This window comes from Telopea speciosissima, chromosome 4 (assembly GCF_018873765.1).
Source record: "Telopea speciosissima isolate NSW1024214 ecotype Mountain lineage chromosome 4, Tspe_v1, whole genome shotgun sequence".
NCBI lineage: Eukaryota > Viridiplantae > Streptophyta > Magnoliopsida > Proteales > Proteaceae > Telopea > Telopea speciosissima.
Genome location: NC_057919.1, coordinates 51,639,289 through 51,659,791, shown reverse-complemented (window position 1 = coordinate 51,659,791; position 20,503 = coordinate 51,639,289). Strand labels below are relative to the sequence as shown.

The following is a 20,503-nucleotide window of genomic DNA, read 5'->3' as shown; positions in this document are numbered from 1 at the left end:
ATATTCTCTTCTCCTTCCTCCTTTTCAATGCCTTGAATCCCAAGAAAAAAAGAAAAAAAAATAGAAAGAGGAAGAGAAAAGAATCCTAGAGACATAAACCTTCTATTTATTAAAAAGTAACTTTCTAATTCTAACTTGTGCTTCCTTTTCTTTGTAGGTGTCTTCTCCAAGCAATGAGATCAAAGCATCTTTGACTTTTCAACCTTTGATAAATGAGAGAATATTTTTCAAAAGAAATCTATCCCAAGTAGAATTCCAAAAGTGCCCTTGAAAAGTTGGAGGAGAGAGAGAGCAAGGGTGATGACTAGGATTCCACTCATAATTAATGAAATGTCAAATCTATCCTTCAAAAAACATGGAACATGGGATGCTTATATGGGCCTCACTGTTGTATTCCTTACAAAAAATCACCCAAAATAGACCCAAATTTCGTCCAATTAGGAGTTCGGGAGCCCAAGATATCTCAAGTTGAAGGTTGGACTGCTCCAGAGCCTTCCAAATGGAATCTTTTGGCTGACAGAAAGATAACTTCTAATAATTACATGAAGGCCCCTAGAATCCAAAATTTTGCTTTACTTTGTCTCCGGCTGACTATCAATAATTACAAATAAACCCCTATCCATGGAAACGGCCGTAGCTTCTTCATTTCAACTCAGAATCAAGTGTCGTTTAAACCGTTGCGAAGCTGACTCGACGAGCTACGCATCCATACTATTAACATCTCAAAATTATGCTAAGGGGCCACTGTAATCACATTCAAATTTGATTGATTTGCGTGATTCTTTCTGTGCTCAATCTAAACTTGATTTTCTCGACTCCTGGGCGCTTCCGGCTATTCTGAGCATCTTTTGCTCCATTTTCACAAGAATTCACCTAAAACCTGAAAAGCACAAGAAAGCACTGAAGTAACTCTGTCCAATGTGGTAAAATGTATGCTTTATGCCCTAAGATTTCACACATAAATGTGTTCATCACCGTACTAGGCACCAAATCTCCCACAGCACCGCAGAGGGGCAAAAATCCCTACAAATAGTGGTCTTCCCCCCCTCATTTGAAGCATTCCAAGTTCTTGGGAAGGATGCTCCCAAATCTCATTTTTCAACTTTTTTGCCTTCCAAAAGTCTCGTTTCCCTTGTTTCGGGGCCTTCCCCATCCCTCAACTTTGAGTTTTTAAGCTTTGCTTCTTGTCCAAAATTGGGATTACCCGAATCTGACTTTTTGACCTATTTTCGTCCAGTCATTGAAATTTCCTAATGGCATAGTCGTTTTTGTTCGAGGATCGAGCATCCAGCTCCTAGAACTTTACGACATCCTTATTTTGTCAAAGTGATCCCAATTCGATTTCTGTAAGTTGTTACTCTGTCTGACAGAGGACAAAGTCAGTCTTTTGTCTCCACTTGAGCCGGGGACGTGTTCCGCATCACATTTTTCATGATCGCATTGGTTTACTGTACATATATACATTTTTATCATTAACCTTTGATTTTGGCACAATGTCGACCCTTAAGTATTTATGTGCAATGTGCATAGTAGTTAGTATAATATAGTTTAGATTTATCTAAACAGTTTGTGCATCATCATTTTAACTGTGGATGTTGGTATAGGACATTCATAAAGGGAGAATATTTGAAAACAAACATCTAGTAGAAAGACCGGTTTACTCGAGTGAGGTGGGTGTCTAACACCTTTCCACTCTTGTAGCCTGATCACTTATCCCGAATCTTTGACCAGAACAAACGGAATCATGTAGTCCTTCACAGGGCTACACCAATTTGGGTCCTAGGCCCTAACCTTAGGTGGCGACTCCATATGATTGTATGACCCCCTTCCCCTGATAATTGACATAAGCCCATTTCTCTCCATCGAGGATCGCGGATGACCAACCTCCATCAGCAGAACATACGTGAAGCCTCGTGGAAACATCCATCACGCATGGCGAAATGGATCCTAACACCTGGATGCCTTACATCATCCACTAAACCGCCAGGATCTAGAAGCAGTATATATACCTCACAAACCACACAATCACAAAGGTAATGAAAGAAAAATATACAGAGTGCACATATAATTACAAGTTTGTTTCCACATTTATTTTTGTTGTACTAAGTTCCCATAACATGGTTAAAGCTTTACATATTTACAATTGGGTTATACTTACAAAAGAACCCGGGGTAAGCTTTACAAAAGAAAGGGGGTTAGTAGAACCTATCTACTTAAAAAGAATTTCTACACATAAAAAAGAAATAAAGTCCATCACTCTGGGCTCATTTTGAAGAGACACTATGATCACCAGCATAAGAGGGATCACCTCCCTCGGAGTCCACACCAAGATGGTCACGATAACCATCACCCTCCACCTCGAAATAACCCTCCCAGTCATACACACATCCACTTGCAATATGATCTAAAAAGAAATTTCCATAGGAATGAGCTCCACTGAGTCCAATGAGTGAACAATAAGGCATGCATGCAGATGCAACATAATGTCCCTATGTGCATGATATCATATTTTATTCTCTAGTCCACCTAACATCACAATCTAAGCCACTAGGTTGATGCTACTGCAACAACTCGGGTAACAACCTTCGCTTCTTCACTTCATCACTTCGGTTGCAACCTCAATTATTGCATTGGGACCCATGTAGGTCATGGCGTCACACACCATCCATTGGCAGACCCCTAATAAGCATAGTCTACCCTAACCTAGGCAGAAGACAATTCCTTGGAGATTAGGGAGCTATAAATACCCAACACCTACACCCCTGTTAGTAAGGGCCGTAGCATAGGGTTGTGTTAATCCTAACCACATGTTTCTATATGGCATCGTATGAGTTGAGTGGTGTCCACCGCATCCCATACTACGGGCTACCATACTCCTCATTTCCAAGTCAACTACGACATCTAAGCTAACAATATCAATAACATGCATCTCCAAGCATAACATTGTATCTCATAAGTTTTCTATTCATACTCCATATCAATAAGAAGAATAAAGAATTAATATAACATATTTAAATACTATAACAATCATATCCGTATTGTTACACCTACATGAATGACATATTCCCACTTACCTTGGCTAGAACTTGGTTGTTCTTCTGATTGACGGATCCCGGTTGGACTTTGATACGATTCATCGCACACAGGGTTATAACCTATGTTAGTTGAATCATTAGTGTATGTTAAATAGGGTTTGAATAATGTTAGAGTCCTAGGGTCCCTTAGTTTTAAGTTTTAACTAAATTCAGGCCCAAAACAAGGCAGACAGCAACACTGGTCAACCCAGACAAACCAGAGTGGATCAACCAGTCATGGTAATTAAAGCAAACATGAGGGATTTTTGGGGGTTCCATGTGGTTTCACTCCAATTATAAAATTTTCGACCATCTTTCTTCTTTAACAACTTCAAAATATAATTCTTAAGGAGGAATCACAATGGCCTTATCAATATCAAGGATGTCAGAGGGATGCGTATACCTAACCTTTTACCATATGAGGTGGACCAATTCTTACAAAAAAAAAAGAGGTTGACCAATTAACTTTGAATTTGATTTTTGCATTTATTTGCATCATATTTTATTATCACCAATTCTAATATTTTATTATATTATTTGTTACTTTATCATACTTTACTAAACCAACTCTTGTTATATAACTTAACTCATATTGATTAAAGTCTATCCACACTTATACAAAATGTTTCTTTAAATGAACATGTTAGGGATCTTTACCAAAAAAAAAATGAACATGTTAGGGAGAGAAATACCTGGATCTTTATCTCCTACGGTTTCCTGTCCGGTACGATTCCTACAATTCCTCTCATAGGGGGTTGAAATGATCACCTTACCCCCTGCCCAATATCCCCCCTCTTATTAGAGGCACTAGAGAACCGTACAGTAGGTGATAATTTTCCAAATAACTAACATGTCTTTAAATCATTTTTATGACTATATAAAAATGATATGCCATTTTTATCCTCCCACCCCAAAATCGACCCATCAAAATTTTCTTCATATTTTATCTTTTGAATGCAATTTCTTTTTTTTTTTTGGGTAGAACTTTTATTAAATGCAATTTCGAGTCATGTTCTAACAAAGCATAACACGTTCATTAAGAATATCGTGTTAAAAATAGTCAATTTGGATCGAAGGTTCCTATAATTAAAAAGAGAAAAAGAAGTCTATTAGGCTGCATCTAGAAACAGGAAGAACCCAAATGACTGCCTCGCCCTTTGTGAAATGAAAATCTCACCCTTGTTGGATGTCTTGAGCAAGTTTTCATTTCAAAAAGATTCTGTCCAGCACCCTGCTTGGGCTGCATGTGCAGCACCGGACAGAGTGAGGCATGAAAAGACCGCCTCACCCCTGCTCGGGCAAGGCGCTCGGGCAGGGGTGAGGCAGTCTTTTCACACCTCACTCTGTCCGGCGCTGCATGTGCAGCCCGGACAGAGTGCTGGACAGGAGCCAAGTCCAGTTTTCATTGGCCTCGCACTGGTGCAGGGGCCACATAGCCTGGCACCCCCACCCAATTTATAATCAGAAGTTCAAATGCAGGTCAAAATATTTGTACTTGAAACCACCTACTTAGATAAAAGGAACTAATTGCTACAACACTATCTTATTATTACTTAATAGCTTTCTTATTTTATTTATGGGGAAGGGTTTGCTATCTGGTCGCGTAGCCCTGGGCTGGAAGAGGGGGGGGTGCAAGAGCATCCAACAGGAGGGATGCGATGGTCATTTCACTGCCTTGTGTGTGGGCGTAGGGGAACACCATCAGGCAATGTTTTTTTTCTTTTATTTATTTAATATTTATTTTTTTGAAATTTAGACCAGGCTAGGCCAAGTTTTTTAAAACACCAGTCCAACCCTAGGTCACCAAAGTGATGGGTGGGGGCAAAAAAATGTTAAAAAATCAACACAGGTGAGGGGCTGCCGTATATGTTTAGAGCATATGAACATTTTTATCTTAAGTAATTTGGATAAATGAAATATTGGTAGGATAACCGGTAATTTTGACGATAAATAAAATCAAAATTTTCATAAAATTCTATAGGAAAAATCTTGTAGTAACCAAAGTTGGTGAAAAATAAATTGTAATTGTAATGTTTTTTGTCCTTTTAGTATAACTCACTTCTTTTTTCAACGAGGCTAAATCCTATCATTTCATATGGACAATGACAATTATTAATGTTAAACTATTTTTAAATTATTTTAAAAATCTCTCATAACAAATTTATTTTGAAAATCTTTTTATTATTATTGTTTTAAATAAATTTTAGAAATAAAACAATTGTCAATTAAAATCTACAATATAAACAAATCCAAAGTTTTTCGTTCATTAACTAATTATGGCATCCATATTCAATATAACAATTGTCATGCTAATGCTGCTTGGTCTGATTGGGTGTTTAAAGTTATAGTTAAGATCTTCCTTTTGGGTAATTAGGGCAAGGGTTCTCTGAGCTACTAGGTTTTCTACATCCTCTCAAATGAAATATTTTAATGGAAAAAAGGCATTGTCCTCCTATGTACATAATTGTTCTATTGCAATTCATTTGACACGAAATGCCTTTTATTTATTATTGGAAGGGGGATCATCGTCAGACTGTGTGGCCCCTACACCAAGACGGGGCCAATGAGATTGCATGTGGGGACATCCAATAGGGGTGAGATTCTTCATTTCATGTGGTGTAGTCAGGGGCACTCATTTCGCTTTTCATGTGCCTTTTTCGTCGGCCCATTTGTTTAGAGGGGAAGGTTGGGTGGGATTGTTGGAAAGATGGGATCCACATGTTGATGGGGTTTTCTTGGGGTAAAAATGTTGAGGTAAAGTTACTTTACCCATGAACAGTAATATATAGGTGGGATTTTGAAGTACCACATTAGGAGACAAAATATTTAATAATGATATTCCCTAACCTTTTGCAAGTTCACCATTCCAATATAACTAAACAAGATTGGAGTGAGATTTTGAAATACTACATCAACATTTTTTGATCGTAAATCTCCCATCTCATCTAAGTCTTCTCTAAACAAATGGGGCCTTAAGGCCTTTCTATTATTTTAAAGAAAGATTCATTCTAAAAAAAAATTGTTTTAAGAAGGGATAAAAAAAGGTAAAAAAAATCACTGAGAAATATTGAATGTGGCGGTACATAATGATGCCGCCGAATGTGCTCCCATTGGCCCCGTGCGCAGGGACCAATGGGGGTGTAGAAACCTTAAAAAGGAGGAAGGTAACTGATTGTAAGTTGTAACTGAGTCGGGAGAGGGGGAGACTGCTTAAACCCTAGCCGCATTTTTTCATTTCTCCTCTTGTTCTAAAGCCCCAAATCCCTCTCCCTTCTTCCATTCGGCGGTCCAAGTTTCAGAGGTAATCCATTTTGTGTATGCTCTTCATATTTGTATTTGTTATCTCTCTGTCGTTTGTGTTTAGTTTGACTTAGTTGCCCTGTTCTTGTGCCCAAAATTTGATTCCTTGAGCTCCTTCTATGATTTTGAAAGTCATATGTTATCTCTCTGTTGTTTGTATTTTAGTTTGACTTAGCTTCGTTTTTTGTTTGTTCTTCCTGAATTAGATATAAATGTTATCCTCGTGGAGCTCCCAAAAATTTAAGTCTCTTCTTGGATAGTTAGATTGTTTGATCAACGTTTGATCTTGTGTCTTTAATCGAGTGAACTTTCGACATCTGATCATGATTTTATTAGGGTTCTACAGATTTGAGTGAGTGGACAATTGTATGCGTAATGTATGTAAAAATGTCCATCAGATGATTTGGTAGTTATGAACTTCCCTTGTACTGTAACTTCAACAGCCCCCTTCCCTCTCTGTATTTTGGGTGGTGGATTTGGTCCTGTATGAGAGTATACATTGTTTCATGCATGCCCCCATTTTTTGTTGGGTTATAGATTTCTTTGGTTCTGGAAGGATTAGAAAATAAATACGAAATAAAAATATGCTTGGATATGTTTCTCTTTTATTTCCTGGTAGTATGGATTTGTTTCTCTATGTTTATTATTACATAGGAGTTTTGAAACTGGATTTAATACTGCACATGTGCATTGTGATTCCACTGTGTCATTATTTCCTAGGAGTAGAAAGACGGAACAGGATTCATGCTGTGCCAGTGAGTTTGGAATATTCTTTTTGTTCCCTCCCCTGCTTCCTTTTTTTTTTGTGTTGAATATACTGTTGGGATGTCTAAGTCCTGCTTCGGCATGGTTTGAATTGGTTTTTGATTAAGGATAGCAGTAGCTTATATGGGGAACCTTCTTGAGACTTAATAATCCAGCAGCTTCTCTCTCTGCATATTAATGGGTCAAAACTGAGTCATTTTGCTTATTTTCTTCTTATCCATGCTTGGGGTTTTAGGAATTCCAGATATTTTGATTGCAGTAGGTTATTCTTGTCACATACTTTAATTCCTTGAGGACATATTATCGGCGAACATGATAATCTCTGAACATGCTAATACATGTAGAGGATTCTAAGATATTAGTTCCATGGAAACAAATATGGATCAACATATTGAGGTTGGATGTGATGGTACACAATTGCGCTACCTAGGAAAGTTGCTTGAAAGGCTTTTGTTGGAAGTTGGTTTTAAACTCAGAGAGATGATACATGTCAATTTATTTGTCTTGTATATTGGAAGATGTTGCTATTCTAGGGCCTTCTAACATTGTTGGTGTTTGAAGATGTTAAATACTTTCTTCTTGTTACAGCCTTGTGAAGACCGGTTTTAAAAAGTCAAGTTAATCAAAATGGCGATGTCTAGTAGATTTGCGAGTATTCTCAGGCAGAGCATGTCACAAACTGTTACATCAAATGGGCAGCTTCCGGTGACATCTATGCTGAACGCTGTTCGGTTTGTTTCCACAAAGCTCTTCATTGGAGGTATGTATATTAAAGTTCATGTTTTTTTGTTGAATGTATATGTAATGTAGATCAACGCGATAGGATATTGATTGTGGTTCATTTTTTGTTAGGTCTTTCTTTTGGAACTGATGACCAATCTCTCAAAGAAGCATTTGCCAGCTTTGGTGATGTCACCGAAGGTGAATTATATCTGTTTTAGTGTCGGTTACATGTCAAATAAGTTGAGAATTGCAGTACAAAAAATAACATACATGCTGACTAGAACTTGAATGGTTTTGCTATATTCTTTGAAATTTTTTTTCTGCTTCAAAATTTGAGTAACCAGTAGGTTTATGGTGAAATTTAACCTTCAGAGTTAGAAAATTACATCTTGGTGAGAATAGGACATCAGGGCAGAGATGTATTCATTCTTACTGGGTGTTATAATGCAGCAAGAGTTATTTTGGACAGAGAGACTGGGAGGTCAAGGGGATTTGGATTTATCAACTTTGCTGACAGTGAATCTGCCAACTCAGCACTATCCATGGATGGTCAGGTTTGTATGAGAAAGGAACAGTTATTAATAGATTTACTTGCACCTTCCAATAGAGAGATTTGCCTACCCAGCAACGAAATGGCTTATTTCAAGTGACTATTTTGGCAGGAACTAAATGGACGGAACATTCGTGTAAGTTTTGCTAATGATAGACCCAGTGGTGGTGGTTTTGGTGGTCGCTTTGGTGGTGGTTATGGTGGGAATAGACGTTTTGATGATGGTGGTGCTGCTGGAGGGGCTGATGGATTCTAAGAATTCATCAGTCTGATGCTCTGTAGTATGGCAGCTTTGGCTGCCATTTTGGTCTTTTGATAGGTTTGGGTTTTTCTTTTGGATGGCTGTTTGTGCTTCTTTCTTCGATTGGATGAACTGCATTTGGATTATACTAAGTTTATAATTACAAGCTTGCAGACCTGTTATTTTTCTGGTTGTGATACATTTTTTTTTTTTTTGGGGGGGGGGGGGGGTGGGGGGGGTTGGTTTGTACTAGAATAGTTTACTTGTATTTCTTATACTCTCAAGTAAGAAAAGTTTTGTTCTTACACCTGCAGTTGGTTCTTATTAGGATTTTTGAACTGCTGCATAAAAATATATTTACGACAATTATATTAGTCTTGTGGCAATTTCTTTTTTTTTTTTTTTTTTTGGGTTGGAAGAAAATGTATTGCGAAGAATGGGAGACACTCCTACTGATTGAATCAACAACCTTAGTCAAGCAGGGATCGGAGTTGGGCCAAACCATCCTTCCCGAAACGGATAGTACCCTCTTGGCAAGGCAATCTGCTATGGAGTTAACAGTCCTTGAAATATAAGAAAAATTACAATTTTCCAAATAAGAGGCAATATGCCTGATATCCTCCAGAATTGGTAGCACCCTAATGTCAGGGGCTTTCAAAGGCTTAGTGAGGTAAGAGATAATAGAGAGGTTGTTGCCCTCAACCACAACAGAGAGTGTTCCTTCAGATATGGCTTCTAGAAGCCCCTCCCTAATTGCCGTTGCCTCTCCCACCAAGATGTCTCCAAAAGTCACCGGGTTTGAGACTGCAATACAACAACTGCCCAAATGATCACGGATAAGAAACCCCACTCCACTTCGCTCTGAACTTGGATCAAAGGAAGCATCGCAATTAAGTTTGTACGAGCTTGGAGGGGGAGGGAATGAAGAACCCTGCGCCAAAGCTGGATCCACCCCGCTATAAGAAATATGAGACTCAGAAGCGCTACAGCCCTCCAAAAACGTCGAACAAGCTTTATGGACAGCCTGGATCACCTCCTCCCTTGACCAAACTTTTCCATTAAAGAGCAAATCGTTCCTAGAAGCCCACAGGTACCAAAGAACGTAGTAACACCTTGTTGTTATTTCCTTGAAAACCCTCTTGCTCTGAGACGAGAGCCCTTTCCAATTAAGCAAGAATTGAAATAGCTTAAAGTTAGGATTAGGCGCAGTTAAAGAGTTCAAGTTGCAATCGAACCAAACAGCATGAGCAAAGGTACAATGGAGGAGGATATGCTCGATGGTTTCCTCATGCATCCCACACCGACGACACATGGTATCAACTGGAACTTGGCGCTGATGTAGTGCTGTTGCGGTCGCCAGGCCTCCCGCGCAAGCTCTCCAGAGAAAAGAACGTAACTTAGGGGGGGTGTGGCTCGACCAAATAGATTTCCAAATCGACGCTGGAATAACCTCCCAGTCTTGAACCTTGGTTGTCGAAGGCTTTGAAGCTTCCTTTGCTGCCCATTGGTGGGAAAGGAGGTGATAAGCGCTCTTGACCGAGAATCGGCCGTTCTTCGTAGCTCCCCTCACCAAGCAATCATCCCTAGGGAATAGGCTCAGATGGATCCTCCTTATTGCTTCACTATCACTAGGGTGAAAGAACTTAGACAGGATCTCCTCCTTCCAAATTCTGCTTTGAGGGTCAATAAGTTCCGCAACTACTTGAGGAGGATTGGCTTCGGCTGAGGGGTATTGTAACCGAAAATTTGGCAACGATGGTACCCAGTTATCCGACCAAATCCGAATGGACTCACCTCCCCCAATCTTCCACATCAACCCATCCTTCAAGACTTCTCGACCTTCAAGAAGGCTCCTCCAAGCCCAGGAGGGTTTGGATCCCAATTTCGTAGAGAGGAAATCACCCTGTGGAAAGTACACTGCTTTAATGAATCTGCCCCACAACGAATCTGGCTCACTCCAAAGCCTCCGGCCATCCTCGAAAGAAGTGCTTTATTTTGTAAGGCTGGATCACGGAATCCTAAGCCCCCTTTCTCCTTAGATCTGCACATACGCCGCCAAGCAACCCAATGAATTTTTTGATTCTTAGTCGCATCCCCCCAAAAGAAATTTGCAGCCTTTTTCCGAATTTGATCATGATGTGAGGCAGGGAGTCTGAAGTGAGAGTTGGAATAATTCTCCATTGATAGGGCCACAGACTTAATCATAACCTCCTTCCCCGCATGAGATAAAAGCCTATTTTTCCATCCCGAAAAGTGGCGACCCACCTTATCTGCTAGGTCTTGGAAGAGAGCAACTTTGGATACACCAAAGTCCAAGGGCAGCCCCAGATATCTAGAGGGACCTTTAGTATAAGAAACCTTCAGAATCCGAGAGAACCACCTTCTAAATCTCCCCACAACTTTTGGACTAAAAGACACAGTGGATTTTTTATAATTAATGGATTGCCCACTTGCTTTGCAGTAGAGGTCAACACAGTCCTTCAAATTAAAGACTTCTTGAAGCTTCATCTCTGAGAAAAGTAAACAATCGTCTACAAAGAGGAGGTGTGTCATTGGCTTTGTCCTATTTTTTACCCGAATCCCTTTAATCAAACCCTGCCGTTCTGAGAGTGCTATAATAGCACTTAAAGCCTGGGAGCAAAGAAAAAACAGAGCCAGAGAGAGTGGGTCACCCTGACGGATGCCCCTAGTGGGTGTCACTTTCCCTCTGATCGCACCATTAATCATCAAACTGTAGGACACCGTTCTCAAGCAAGAGAGCACCATAGAAACCCACCGATTGCAAAAGCCAAACCTCAGAAGAACCTTCTCCAGGAATTCCCATTCAACCCGGTCATAAGCCTTCTTCATGTCTAACTTCAAAGCCAGAAGCTTCTGCTTGCCCTTCTTCTTCTGGTTTATATAGTTGAAAAGTTCGTGGGCCATGAAGACATTATCAAAAATGGATCGGTTTGGGATGAATGCAGACTGAGTAGGAGCCATCAGCTGATCGAGAACCCCTTTTAACCTCATAGTCATGATCTTAGTGATGACTTTAATAACCACAGGACATAAACTAAAGGGCCTGTAATGATCTGCACTAGTTGGGTTAGAGTTTTTTGGAACCATGCAGAGTAAAGTATCATTACAATCCTGAGGCAACATACCAGAATCAAAGAAATTGTAAACAAAAGAGAACAGTTCAGGGTGTGTAAAATCCCAATATTTTTGGAAGAAAGCCGGAGGCAGCCCATCTGGACCAAGGGCTTTCAAGGGAGCCATAGCAAATAAGGCCAAACGGATCTCATCCACAGGAGGAATGGCACAAAGAAGAGAATTCATACCATCATTAACCTGTGGCTGGATGGTGGAGAGAACCTGATTCAATGCAACCGAATCTAAGCCCTCGAACTTGAAGATCTCCTGGTAGAAGCCGACCATAGTTTTATAGATCTCTCCCTCCTCCTGGATCCAGCTACCATCAGATGCCTTGAGCTTCAAAATTCTGTTTTGACTTCGATGTTGAATGGTAGTCATATGAAAAAATCTGGTATTGCGGTCACCTTGTTGAAGCCACATCACCCTCGACTTCTGACGCCAAAGCTCCTCCTCCCTTTCCAGTTCTTCATTGAGCAAGGAAGTGAGCGCATCCTCCTGTTCCTAATAATCATCCGTGGGGGGACCCTCCTGCAGCTTAGAGATGGCCAGATTCAAGTCTCTAATCTTAGTCTGTATGTGCCCGAACACTTTGCGATTCCATCTTCTAAAAACCGGCTGCACCCCATTCATCTTCTGGTGCAAAGGAGAAGGAGTACCTGCAGATAAAGGAGACGCCCAGGCAATTCTAGCTGTTTGCTCACAATTAGGACGGCGGAACCATGCAGATTCAAACCGGAAAGGGCGTTTTCCTTTGAAGTGACCCCCCACAAGGTCAATAACAAGGGGAGCATGGTCCGAATTAATCGCAGATTTAACAAAAACCGCCGCATCTGGGTAGGACGTTCTCCAAGCATCATTAGCTAGGGCTCTATCCAACTTGATCCTAATCTTAGAAGCACCCTTCCTTTTATTGTTCCAAGTGAAGCAGGGCCCATGTGAGCCAATGTCCTCTAAAGCACAGATATTGATCATGTTTTTGAAGCTCTCAATATCTCTTTGACCAGTCCGGTTACCTCCCTCCTTCTCATGCCAGGCCAAAAAAGAGTTGAAGTCTCCATGACATAACCAATCCGTGTGTCTTCCATTCCCAATTTGGGTAATACGATCCGAACCTCTTGCCTTCTATTCTTAATAGGGGCACCATAAACAGCAGTCATAAAGAAAGAAGAACCATTTTGGGTATCAATTATATGGAAATCTGAGGAAGTAACGTCCAAAGTAATGTCAAAGCATCCAAAAAGTGATAGGTTCTTGGGGACGGCCATTTTTTCCTTCGGATGATGGTGAGTCAAATATATGGGGTTTATGGTCATTTCGATTTGGCCGGCATTTATACCCATTGATGCCTAAATAAAAACTTTCGTCTTATAAAAATGGCATCTCTAATTAATATTTATTTTCCTCTGACCAAGGGGAGCTGGATATGTTGGTTCTCTTTTTCCATAAGGTGGGAAAGGAGACCATTTTAACACATCTTTTTAGTTATTGTCATTTGTATTCATCCCAAAGAAGTCAGAAAATTAAATCTAAGAATTTAATGAGTCTTTGTGGATACAAATCGCCATCTCTAGGTGAATACACTAGGACTAAATCATTGAGTCATACAGGAAAGCATATGAGGGCAAATCTGATTTAATAAGAACAACTGTTAGAGTCAACATGGTGTTGAAAATTAACCACCAAAATGGTTACCCAAATGCGTAGCGGAATTTGGATAGAGTATTTTAACTTTGTATTCAAGTTTGAGATATATTCTCACAAAAATAAATTACATTGGAAATATAGGTTACCTGAGAATCGCAAGTGTAGTTCCTCCTTTAGATAATAGTTCTTCTACACTTGTGCAACGATGGAAATTGAAGAAAATCAAATCTTGAATCTCCAAATCAAAGCAAGTCAATATGAACTTCCACCAATTATCCAGGGTTTTTAAAACCTTAACCACTCACCGCTTCCCAAAAAGAGAGCAAAAGAAAGGAGAGAGAAAGAGCTCAGCCCTCGGTCAGGCAACACTGGTCGATCCCCCTTGTGTGTGATTTTATAACTTCTTAACCACTTAGGGTTGAGATTTGATTCTCTCATTCACTTCCCTAAAGTGAACTGGAAAATAATTGGTGAAGAGAACTTTGACTTGCATTCCAACTTGCTACCTACCAAAGAGAGAAGAGATAGAATTTAAAAGGGACTTTGTGATATTTTTAAATTTTCAATTAAATGTCATAAATAATTAAACTTTTTAATTTGTATATAGTACCCTCCACTAAGCAATATCTCATGATGGACTATAGGACATATAATTAAATACTGTCAAACCAATCCATCATACATGTCTTTAATCAAGAGATCATGTGATCATAATCGGATGACAAAAAATGCAATTAAACATTATTTGAAATAATATATTAATCTCAGTGTGAGTCATAATATCACAAAGGTAAGACCACTATCGTAGTACCCCCTTACTATTTATGTCCACTTTCTTATAAAATGGGAGATAGATACAAACAATTCCGTGGACTAACTCTAGTATTATCCTATTGACTTCTACGAGAGTTGGTCTACTCAATCTCTATACCTACCGGTATGGAAAACAATGGAATTTTCTTCCCGTTAAGAAATATCCATATCACACTTGCTTTAATCAAAGAGGGAATGAAAACACAGAGCGCACCATACACATATCATATGTGAATAATATAACATTTTTTTAGTGGTTATGGGATGGTAAGATCAGTGAGAATAATAATAAATTATTACTCCTACTGAATCAATTAGTTAATTTTAATCATATCAATATAAAGGACATGCATCGTATGCATCATGTGATGCAACTATCATGGGAAATCTCTATCTTCGTCATTTTCATACGAATATCCATCTCTAGTCATTATCATATGAAGCTTTTCACCAAATTTCCGCTCCATTCAATGTTCCGTCAGTTGAACTTACATTACATTACATTAATGAAAATAAAAGTGCAACTTAGATCTATACATTTTCCTTTCATGAAGAACCCCCTTGAGAAACCAACCCACTATTTGGGCCGCAAGGAGTGGAGTACATGAATTTATAAAAAAGAATGGGGAGGGAGCGAGAGAGAGAGAGAGAGAGAGAGAGAGAGAGAGAGAGAGAGAGATCACATTGCACATCATATCCCATAGCACATTAATTAAAACATAAGCCATTGACATAGATTTCAATTAAATCCTTTCACATAACCACATTTAAATATAAAACCATGATTCTCCATATTACATTTAGCAATTAAAATGAATCTCATGAATTTTAATGTATTCAACAATTAAATACCACCTCATCAGGGCATCGCACAACTTTTATGTGATCCCACCACATTCCATGTGAATATATTTAACAGTTTAAATAAATCTCATGAATTTTAATGTATTTAACAATTAAATATAATCAAGTTAGGGAGTCACACAACTAGGGATGTAAACGGATCAGATTCGGATTGAATACAGATCGGATGTGATCGGAGCCAGATATTCCCTAGCCGAATACGGATACCTCTAAATGGATTCAAATGCGGATCGGATTCGGATTTTTGACCATCCGTTTACATCTCTGCCTTGTGTAACTCGGACCTTCCTCCTCCTAGCGGATACAGTTCACTCTCAATCCATATCTCTTAGATCATGATTCTTTTTTGAGAAAATTACTCAGACCTCCCCTGGTCTTACTGACAATTCAGTGAACCACCCCTGCCCTTCTGACAACTACTCAAACCTCCCCTGATTTCCAAAATGGGCTTCACTTAGCCCCAGTCCGTTAGTTTTTTAACGATAGGTAACGGATAATTGCTCAAAAACTAAAAAAATAAGTTTTTACCTAATATGAATTTACCCTATTACCCCTTAATGAATAGATAACCTAAAGAGCAAACCCATCGTCATCTCTAACTTTCACAAGCTCTCAATGAAACCGAAACCCTAACCTGCAATGGATCGATTCACTCACCTCCCATCGTGCGCTGAGGTTTAGGGGTGGATCATCTTCTGGGACTGAAGCATCATCATCTTCTGGGACTGAAACATTGTCATCTTCTTTGGCCAAAAACCCCATTGATTTCAGTGATTTACGGTGGCATGAAATGATAATCATCTTCTCGGACTGAACCATTCTCATCTTCTCTGGCCAAAAACCCCAAGGTATTTTGTTCTCCTTATGAATCTATCTTATTCATTCATTTATGCTACTATGAACTGATACTCATCCCTCTCTTGTCAGACTGAAAACCCCAATCGAAGCACTCATCGGTTTTGAGTTGATACTCATCCCTGAACCAAGAACCCAAGCTTAGCCCCTTACTGTAAGGTAAAAACCCCCCATTTTTATGCTCTGTTATGATTTATCGAATCAATTTCTCTTCCCTTCTACCAAAAAAAAAACAAATCAATTTCTCTTTCCCGTATCATTTTTTTAGCTCATCCATAATAGCTCAGCCCTTTATTATAAATTAAATCCCCCACACCATTGGTATGCTTTGCCATACTCTATTATGGAATAAAAAATTAACCGTAGAAGTCCCCCTTCCCACCCCATTTTTATGCTCTGTCATGCTCTGTTATGATATTGAATGTAATGTCATTAATCCAATAGCTCAACCGTAAGTTAAATCCCCCCCCACCCCCCATTTTTATGCTATGTGATGCTATTAATCCATGTGTATTTTTAGTGCAAGTAAAACATTGTGAATTAATTGTGCATTCTCAAAAATCTATCATGTCTGTAATTTATGATGAGTTATATGTATATCTTAACCATTGCAGGCCACTATTTGAGTACTAGTTTGAAACAATATGGGTACTGTATGCAAAATAGTTTATCATTACTATGGGAGGACTACAGAGAGATATGTAGACCCAGATAAATATGGATACCTTGATATGGTATATGATGTCTACAGTTCAGTCTTGGGACATATCCCTAAGGGAAAAACAGTGACTTTCCAGATGAAATTCATGTTACCTGATATGATTCAAGAGATGGAAGTGATGTGTGATATGGATGTTTTAAAAATGTTTTGTGTGGTTGAACAATTGGATGCAGTTGAAGTAATTGTATACAATGTGCAAGCTAGTGAGGAAATAACAAATACTTGGACCATTAATGGATATCTTGATGATGTGGTAGGTAGGGATGAGGTAAGCAGTTTGGTAGTTAGAGAGGATGAGTTTCTATCAACTATGGAGACAGCCAGAACTGATATTCAAAAGCGAGGTGGTCGTAGCACCATAAGACCTAAAAAGTCTACTGTTAGGAGAGGTGGTGCCACTACCATGGGTAATAATATTGTGGGGTTTACTAGTAAGAGTATTGGCACAGTTAGTGCAAATACTGAGACTCCTTCTACTATCAGATCATCAAGTAGAAGTTGTGCTAAACTTAGTGATACTGCTGCTGGTTTTGAGCATGTTCAGACTGCTAGCAAGTGTGCTGGAGGTGTTGGTGTGGTAAAGGTGTCAAGTCAGAGTACAACCACTATAGGGGATACTAATGCTAAAGGGGGTGGACATGTTGATTCAAGTAGCCAAACTGCTACTATACAGGAGAGTAGTGCTCAAGGGGGTGGAGAAGATGATTCAGGTACCAAGGATGCTACTAATGATGAGGGCTTTGAAATGTCTGATCCAGATGATGAAGAATGGAAAGAGGGTTCTAAGGATGAAATTGAAACATCTACAGATAGTAGTGATGGTGAGAGTGATGGATATTCTGAACATAGTAAATCAGAGGAGGTAGAGCGTAAGGATGAGTTGTCTGATTACCAGTCAGATGAAGAGGAGGGATTAAAGGGGGTAAATCAGGAGGGTGAAAGAATTAGCTTGCAAGTTGGACAAATTTTTACTGATGTTTATGCATTCAGGGCTGCTCTTGCTGATTATTCTATTCAAGAGGGATTTGAATTTCTGAGACAAAAAAATGAAAAGTCAAGGGTTACTATAATTTGTAAAGGTGATGGATGTATGTGGAGGTGCCATGCTTCACCTATTGATGAGGTGGGCACTTATATGATTAAAACATATATCTCAGAGCACACTTGTGTTAGAGTTAGCACAAATAATAATGCAACATCAACATGGATGGCCAAAAAACTTGAGGACAAATTGAGGAGTGACCCAGATTTGAAAAAAGAGACAATGAAGCAGTTGTTGAAAGACAAATGGCAACTTGAGCCTCACAAAATGCAATATTATAGGGCTCGGGTTCGTGCAAGGGAGTGGATTGAAGGATCACATGCTGAGTCATATGCACTTTTGCCAAAATATGGAAATAAGTTATTAGAAAAAAATGCAGGGAGCAATTATGTGATAGAATCTGAATTGAGAACAGTGCTATTGAAAGAAGTAAGAGTATTCAAGCACTTGTTTATCTGCTTTGAAGCATGCAGGAAGGGATTCTTGAATGGGTGTAGGCCATTTATAGGCCTAGATGGCTGCCACCTTAAAGGACCATATGGTGGTGTGTTATTGGCAGCAATTTCAGTTGATGGGAATAATGGACTATTCCCTGTTGCTTTTGGTGTTGTTGAATCTAAATGCAAGGATAGCTGGATCTTCTTCTTACAACACTTGCATGATTCAATTTATACAGAAATGGAGTTGCCTATCACATTCATGACTGATAAACAAAAGGTATGATGAGTAAGGTTTGCTCTTGTTTTAGATCAATTTTGGAAACTAATTTGTTTATGACTTGTACTATACATCACATAAATTTTGATCAATTTCATTTTGTTGTTTTATAGGGAATCTCCCAAGCAATAGCACAGATATTTTCATATGCCAACCACAGGCATTGTGCCAGACATCTGCACAACAACTTTAAAGTGAAATATCCTGGTACACTATTAAAGAGCCATTTCTGGGTTGCTGTCAGAGCCTACAATCCCATTCAGTTCCAGAGGTCAATGAATGCCATGAAGTCTCTCAATAAGGAAGCCCAGGACTGGTTGATGAAAAATCCAGTATCAGCATGGGCTAGACATGCATTTGACCATAGGATCAAGAGTGACCATGTCACTAACAATATGACAGAGTCTTTCAACCAGTGGATAGGGCAGTCAAGAAGCAAACCAATCCTTACCTTGATTGATGAGATAAGGTTGAGATTGATGGGTAGGTTACATAAGAGATATGAAATGGGTGTCTCATTTATGGGTAGGGTGACACCACAAATGAAGAAGAGATTGGACATAGTACAAAGTGAGTCCAGATTTTGTATAGTTTATCCTGCATCCACAAATCAGTTTGAGGTACAAGATGGGAGGTACAAGTTTGTAGTCAATTTGGAGAGTAGTTATTGTGATTGTGGAGTGTGGAGTGCTACAGGACTATCTTGCAAACATGGTGCAGCATCAATTAATTTTAAGAGAAAAAAGATAGAAGATTACTGTGATGAATATTTTACAGTAGAAACATATCTAGAAGCACATCAGACCATGATACACCCATTACCAGGTGTAAGCCTCCTATTGGATGATGATAATGATGGCAATCTTGTCTTGCAGCCTCCACCATTGAGGAGGTTACCTGGTAGACCACAGAAGACTAGAAGAAAGGAACCTGGTGAACAATCCTCTCAAGATATTAGGAAGTCCAAAAAAAGTATCAGATGTGATTTCTGTAAGGAAATAGGGCACAATAGGCGGGGTTGTCAAAGAGCTCCAGTAGCTGAGAAGGGTTCTTCTTCTAGGAAGAGATCAAGGTCCAAGGTATTATTCCTAAAAATTTTTAAACATACTCTAACAGGTTATGTTTTCATGTATGTAATATAACAGGGGCTGCCAAAGAGCTCCAGTAGATTAGAATTTGAGCTCTTAGAATTTTGTTGTTGAAACTGATTGAGAATGGACTTTTACAGGGAAAGCAGAAGAGTAATAAACATTATGAAACCAGCTCATCTCAAAGAGTGACAAGGTCAATGGCATCTTCTACAACCTCAGTTGTCACTGCACAAGAGCATAGATTAGCAAAAATGGCTACCAAGTTAGCCAAGAAGAAGGCAAGGAGGGCTGAGAAAGCTGCCCATGGTCCTCATGAACCTGGACCATTCTGACTTCCTGATGCTGATGTGCTGCTGTTAGGATGATGGTGTTGCTGTTATGATGGTGATAGGACTGTTGATGTTATGATGGTGGTGGTGTTGTTGCTGTTGTGGTGGTGATGGTCCTGCTGCTGTTGCCAGCCCACCTTGTTGCGTTGTGTTTTTTTGTTATTTTGTTATTAAGTTAATTTGGTGAAACTATTGGGCTTCTATGGTTGTTTATGGAACAGTATAGATGATGTGTGCAAAACAATTTGATGTTTTCTTTGTGTTTGAGAAGTAATGGAACAGTATGGAGTTTATGTGTATTTCACAGGTCTTCATTGTCCAATACCATTGTTACTGTCACTGCTTGGATGTATTTGAGTTGGAGTAGGACATTCACATGAACAACAGGTGTTTGTTTTAAAATAAAAAGGAGAAGTAGTGCATGAGTTGCTGCTGCCACATGGATCTTTAGAATTTGGATGCCACATGTTATTGAAGTATATGCAGCTTTGAACACTAGTGCAGCCTGTCTAGCAAGTTACTTTGCTGGAGTTTTTATTTTTTCAGCAAGATTCCAAACCTTAATGGTAATCTTCTTACATGGTATTTAAATATAGAAAATCAAATTTGAGAGTCCGTGAGGAGAAGTAACCTGGG

General features: G+C 39.2%; 2 protein-coding genes across 4 annotated transcripts; one reads left to right on the top strand and one right to left on the bottom strand.

The window, feature by feature from the left end:
* The first annotated feature begins 6,316 nt into the window (after nucleotides 1-6,316).
* On the top strand, nucleotides 6,317-8,839 carry LOC122657613 (glycine-rich RNA-binding protein 2, mitochondrial-like). 3 transcript variants are annotated; one of them, XM_043852366.1, is made up of 5 exons: nucleotides 6,317-6,375; nucleotides 7,738-7,899; nucleotides 7,992-8,060; nucleotides 8,313-8,416; nucleotides 8,525-8,839. In XM_043852366.1, exons 2-5 carry the CDS (start codon nucleotides 7,767-7,769, stop codon nucleotides 8,666-8,668), a joined length of 450 nt encoding a protein of 149 aa, XP_043708301.1. In that variant the 5' UTR covers nucleotides 6,317-6,375; nucleotides 7,738-7,766; the 3' UTR covers nucleotides 8,669-8,839. The 3 variants fall into 3 exon arrangements, with proteins under 3 accessions (XP_043708301.1, XP_043708302.1, XP_043708303.1); XM_043852367.1 differs by having other exon boundaries at nucleotides 6,320-6,375; nucleotides 7,744-7,899; XM_043852368.1 differs by having other exon boundaries at nucleotides 6,344-6,375; nucleotides 7,728-7,899.
* Nucleotides 8,840-8,955: 116 nt separating this feature from the next.
* Nucleotides 8,956-9,965, bottom strand: LOC122659388. Its single transcript, XM_043854499.1, has 2 exons — nucleotides 9,180-9,965; nucleotides 8,956-8,994 (listed from the first exon to the last, which is right to left on the bottom strand). The coding sequence occupies exons 1-2, from the start codon at nucleotides 9,963-9,965 to the stop codon at nucleotides 8,956-8,958; spliced, it is 825 nt and encodes a 274-aa protein (XP_043710434.1).
* Between the last annotated feature and the right edge of the window lie 10,538 nt (nucleotides 9,966-20,503).